The sequence below is a fragment of the Spodoptera frugiperda genome, chromosome 3 (genome assembly GCF_023101765.2).
Source record: "Spodoptera frugiperda isolate SF20-4 chromosome 3, AGI-APGP_CSIRO_Sfru_2.0, whole genome shotgun sequence".
Classification (NCBI taxonomy): domain Eukaryota; kingdom Metazoa; phylum Arthropoda; class Insecta; order Lepidoptera; family Noctuidae; genus Spodoptera; species Spodoptera frugiperda.
This window is the reverse complement of record NC_064214.1, coordinates 247,737-253,135: the sequence shown is the minus strand read 5'-3', so window position 1 is coordinate 253,135 and position 5,399 is coordinate 247,737. Positions and strand designations below refer to the sequence as shown.

Sequence of the window (5,399 nt, the reverse complement as noted above, 5' to 3'; positions counted from 1 at the left end):
TTAGTATCTATGTCTTTATCTTCTTATTTATTAAAAATACTCATAATAATTCAGTCATTATATGTATTTTCTTCAAATTCCTCTCCAGTCTACTACCTTTTTTTTTTTTTTTGTTGACGGGGGAAACCTTCAAAAGGCGCCTAGCTTTTTGGGGAAAAACTAGGGAGTGTGGGATTTTTACCGCACTAAAACCTCCCCGGTGGCCACCATCTGCACCTAAAGGAGGCACCGGGCCCTCTTAGTAGACCAACCCCGGAGCCCCCGTGGTGCAACGCCCGTAAGGCACTTCTCTATGGAGACCTATTTGTCATCCTTATCCCTCTCTGTGCAATATAGTGCACGGCGACACGTGACCACTGTGCCGCCGTCTTCCTTGAGGTCATTGAGTGGGCGCCTAGATTCCCCACTCTATGCGCCCATGACCCCAAAGGTTTACCTGCCAATATAATATAGACAAGGTATCGACATGTTAGGCGCCGCGGCGGTTGCCACCTCGACGCCTTCTACGGGTGGGATCCCTCTCACGATCCCGCTCGGCCGCCTCCTTTTGGGACATTACAGTCTCACAAAAGGAGGCCACCTCTCTCCAGTTTTCTGCCTCTGTCAGCATAGCTGTAATTACTGCTGGCAGAGACAGGTCTCGCCCGATCCTGGCAACTAGGACCCGCCGCTCAGATTCCCATGCTGTGCACTCCTCAAGCGTGTGCTGTGCCGTATCAAAGTTACATCCGCAATGATGGCAATTTGCCGTGGCCTCTCGCCCAATCTTGTTCAGGTACTCACCGAAACAACCATGTCCGGTGAGCACCTGAGTGAGCCTGAAGGAGACGCGCTCCTCTCTCTTCAGCCAGGCTTCGAAGTGCGGCAGAATGGCTTCGACAACGCGCTTGCGTGAGTACTCCGGCTGTTCTAGCCGCTCACGCCACCGCTGGAGCGCGTGTCGCCTTTCCCGCCGCCTCAGCCTGACGAACACCGTTTCTGGCACCCTTCCGCCGTTTTGGCGGATAGTGCGAATTTGGTCATAGACCTTCGCATCCATATCCGCCAGGATATCCAACGGCGGAAAGCGAGCCAGTAGAGTTGCCGCCTCAAAGGACACCGTTCTGTATCCTCGTGCGATCCGGATGGCCATTTTCCGCTGCAGACGATATATTTTCGCTCTACAGCGTCGGACGCCTGACAGTCGAGCTGACCAAACAGGCGCCCCGTAAAGGACCATCGATCGCACGACACCCGCGTAGAGGCGGCGAACTTCTTCTCGAGGTCCCCCAATGTTAGGCAGCAGTCTGTGCAGGGCACCCACTGCCTTCTCGACTCGGGGGACCAGGCGTTCGAAATGCTCTTCGAAGCCCCACCGACTATCCAAGGTTAGGCCTAGATACTTTAGGTACCTGCCTACCTGGACTTGCGCATCTCCGACTCGTACCGACGAACTGGGCGGCTCCCTGGTCCTCGGCAGCTTGTGAAACCACAGCGCCTCCGTTTTTTGAGGCGCTATCTTTAAGCCCAGTTCGTGAATTGAGGCCACGACTTTTGCCACGCCGAGTTCTGAAAGCCGGATGGTCTCCTCGAAGGTATTCCCACTGGCCATAACTAAAGTGTCATCTGCATAACACACAATATGGACGCCAGCGGGAAGATCGACACGCAAGACGGCATCGTAAGCGAGGTTCCACAATAAAGGACCCAATACCGATCCTTGTGGAACTCCGCACGTAATTTCCCTCTGCTGAACGCTACCGTCCCGGCCCACATAGCGGATGCGCCGGTCACGTAGGTAGGCCCCGACAATGTTCTGCAAATAAGGAGGGACCCTATGGTGAACTAGGGCCTCCCTGATTGCCTTCCAGGGTAGGGAATTAAAAGCGTTGACGATATCTAGGCTTATCGCCAACGCAACCCCACCCCTAGAAACTGCCTGATCCGACAGCGAGCGGACGCGCAGTATCGCATCTATTGTGGAACGCTGCTGCCGGAAACCATACTGACATTCGGACAGGTCGGGACCAACACGCGACAGGTGCTCGACGAGCCTTTCAGCAATCACTCTTTCAAAGAGCTTGGAAACCTCGTCGAGCAGGCAGATGGGACGATATGCAGAGGGAGACTCCGCGGGCCTGTCTTGCTTCTTCAAGAGGACCAATCCAGCCTCCTTCCAGGGAATGGGAAACACGCTTGTTTGGAGGCAGCTGTCGAACAGTCGACGCAAGCGGTTCCCAAGAGCATGCATAACCAGAGCCCACACTCGGCCAGGAACACCATCCGGGCCAGGTGCGGTATTACGAACACTCATTCGACGCACGGCTCGACCCAACTCCCCTTCGGTTACCCCCAAGTCAGAGGACCAGTCTGAAGGTAGGGGCAGTGAGGGACTGTCTCTCACTACTGGAAAGAGCGTGCTTATCACCCTTTCCAGCAGATCCGGATCCATAGTCTCCGTAAGGGGAGGTACCCACGGACGGAGTTTCCCCATGACCAAACGATATGGTCTTCCCCAAGGATCCCTGTTCAGCCCCTCGAGGAGTTCTTTCCAGGATCGAGACTTGGCATCTAAGATGGCGCGCTGGAGTGCCATAGTTGCATCCCTGTACTCTCGGTAGGCTCTGGTTATCTGCTCTTCAGTAGCACTCGGCTGTCTTCTGCGTCGAGCACGCTGGAACTGGCGTCGGAGCCTGAGACAGACAGAACGCAAATGCGCAATGTCTGCCGACCACCAGTAAGCCGCTCCCGGACGCTGACCGCACCTGATTCGAGGCATAGACGCGTCACAAATTGATGCCATTTTATCTCGGAACCAGACTGCCTCCCCTTCCGGATCGGGCGAGATCCCCTGCGAACTCTCTTCTGGCCAGGCAACGACGTTGGCAGCTGCGATGAGCATTTCTCTATCGAGCTTTTTGAGGGCCCAACGTCGTGTCGGCGGATTTGAAGTTGCACCACTTCGACCATCGGCCAGACTGGTCGCTACGTCAAACACTATGTGTCGATGGTCGGAAAGTGTGACAATTTCCTCAGCCACTCTCCAATCCACTATCCTAGAGGCAAGAGAAGGAGTCGCCCATGTGAGGTCTACAATTGACTCCCCTTGCCACCTGACGCAGGTGGGAACAGACCCTCGATTTAATAATCGGAGGTCGAGTGAAGCCGCCCAGTCCTGTACTGCGTGGCCCCTTGGCCTGTCCCGGGTACTACCCCATGCTCTAGAGTGGGCATTAAAATCTCCCAAGACTAATACCGGACGGGGTGAGCATTTGCACCGGATGCAATTCGCAATTCCATCCAGATATGCCTCGTATTCCTGTAGCGAAATATTTGGGGACACGTAACAGCCCACTACAGCTATTGGTCCCCACTCTACAGCGACAAATCCCTGCCCGCTATCTAAAAGACAGCAGTGAGGCCCACCGCTTCCACCAGCCCAGTAAATCGCAACTGAGTCAACGGAATCCCGAAACCAACGAGGGTGATCCTGGAGACCATAGGGCTCAGCCACTACCGCCAATGCAACTGACCATTCCGCGACAGTTTGCAGGAATAAATTCTGCGCACTGCGGCAGTGGTTCAGGTTGCACTGGAGCACTCTCAGGGCTGGGAAGGTGATGTGTCCATTTCCTCTAGAGGGCCTGCACCTAGTGGTGCAGCCGACGTCACTTGGGATCTATTTGTCTGGTTGGATGTCCGTTTCTTTTGTGGGTTGCATTTTTTGCTTCCCAGACGATGGTTGGCTGGACGACCCTGATCCGAGCAGAGTGGACATCTTACATTCTGAGATGTACACTCCCTAGCCTTGTGGGCCCCACCGCAGGCATAGCACTGAGTGCTCCGGTCCGTCGCACTAGTGCACCTACTCCGAACGTGACCTGGTTCGAAGCAACGGTAACACATCATGCGACGTGGCTCCAGTACCTCAACTCTAACTGACGTCCAACCTAATGGCATGCGCTTGTCGGACGCCAGTTTCTTCATAGCCGCCAAAGGCCCACGTACCCATACGTGACCCAAGGAAGTTGGTGGTCGCCGGATTTCGCCAATTTTGACGTCTTCAGCGGAACATCCACCTACCCTCGCTATAGCCGCAACAACCTCTTCTGGAGTTATGGCGTCGTCCAGATCCATGACCCGTGCTTCTGCCATTTTAGTTGGCCGTCTTATCACGACTGCAAAGTCAGCAAGAACCTCTCTCATACGAGTAGCAAGGCCATCGGCTTTGGAGGCTGAGTCCTGGCCTGATATCATCAGCACGATTCCACCATCTGCGGCACGTTTCTCTCGTAATAAGTCAGTGGTAATACCCAATTCAACAATGTTGATTTGTCTCCTTGCCACTGACATTACTTCTCCTAAGCCGACAGTTGCTCCCTCCTTCACACATATAGAAATGGCTGCAGAAGTAGGAACCTTCGGCAGTTTAACCCGCTGTTTTTTCTGCACAGAGTGGATACGTGACTGAGCAGATAGGTCAGCAGGTTGCGGCGTTTTTACTTTTTTGGCTTTACGGCCTACCACTAGCGACCAAGTTTCTTGGGAAACTGCTTTCGCGGTTTGTCTATTCGGTACCAATACAGTGGGTGTAGATACCGCTGGCAACTCTGACACAACCGGTGTAGATGTTTGGCCTTTCTTCTTTTTCTTTTTCTTCTTATTGGCTTTTGCCTCCGTCTGAACTGGAGGAGAAGAAACCGCAGGTGTCCTGGCATCCGAGGCGAGAGCTGGGCGTAGCCTCTTCTCTGGCAACAACCTATCCTCTAGAGCAGCCAACTTCGCGTCCATCATGCCTCCAATCTCTATTGCAATGGAACGTCGGAGCTGAGCCACAATATCTGGTGCTAAGCCACTAGTTGAGGCTTGTGTCTCTGGCTTTTCTCCCTGCTGAGACAGTGTGCTAAGTTGGTTTTTTAACTCAACAACTGCTTCCTTAAGGCAAGCTATTTGTGCTCGCAATTCTGCGTTCTCCTTGGTTAGCTTCTCCAAGGAGTTTTTATCTTCACCAGGCAAGTTTACAACTGAAGCCTTTTCAGATGTATCCGTCGTCCGAGTGCGCTTCCGTGCACGTGTAGACACCGTCGATTTTTGAGATACTGTTGACATTTGCGAGCAGTCTGACTCGCCACTGTCGCTTATTGCACCTCCCATTGGAGTAGCTGGTCGCTTAAAATGTGACCGCGTCATCATCCCTTTCGAACCCGAACATGGTCTGTCCTTGCTCGAAATTACTTTTTCCACCTCCTTATCATCAGTTTTTTTAAGTTTATTTTTGTTCAATTCCATGTAAGTCCCACGAGTATGGGGGAAGAAAAGGTCCGCCTAGGGGGTGCCCCCTGTCCCTAGGTAAGTGTACATTTATTACCCAACTAGAGGGTCCACCGGTCCCCTAGCTGGGGGTGCGCTCGCGACTGATA

At 53.4% G+C, this 5,399-nt stretch overlaps 1 protein-coding gene across 1 annotated transcript; it reads right to left on the bottom strand.

Annotated features, from left to right (window-relative positions):
- Positions 1 to 469: 469 nt before the first annotated feature.
- Positions 470 to 5,169, bottom strand: LOC118274342 (uncharacterized). The gene is made up of 3 exons (XM_050705775.1): positions 3,763 to 5,169; positions 1,253 to 3,658; positions 470 to 706 (listed from the first exon to the last, which is right to left on the bottom strand). Exons 1-3 carry the CDS (start codon positions 5,167 to 5,169, stop codon positions 470 to 472), a joined length of 4,050 nt encoding a protein of 1,349 aa, XP_050561732.1.
- Between the last annotated feature and the right edge of the window lie 230 nt (positions 5,170 to 5,399).

Excerpts from the sequence above, each read along its gene's own strand:
- LOC118274342 (XM_050705775.1), bottom strand. The coding sequence starts at position 5,169 with ATGACGCGGTCACATTTTAAGCGACCAGCTACTCCAATGGGAGGTGCA. Across the intron at positions 3,659-3,762 it reads GGGAGTGTACATCTCAGAAT|ATCCCAAGTGACGTCGGCTG; the intron begins GTAAGATGTCCA and ends CCAGACAAATAG. Across the intron at positions 707-1,252 it reads TTGGGGGACCTCGAGAAGAA|CACACGCTTGAGGAGTGCAC; the intron begins GTTCGCCGCCTC and ends GATACGGCACAG.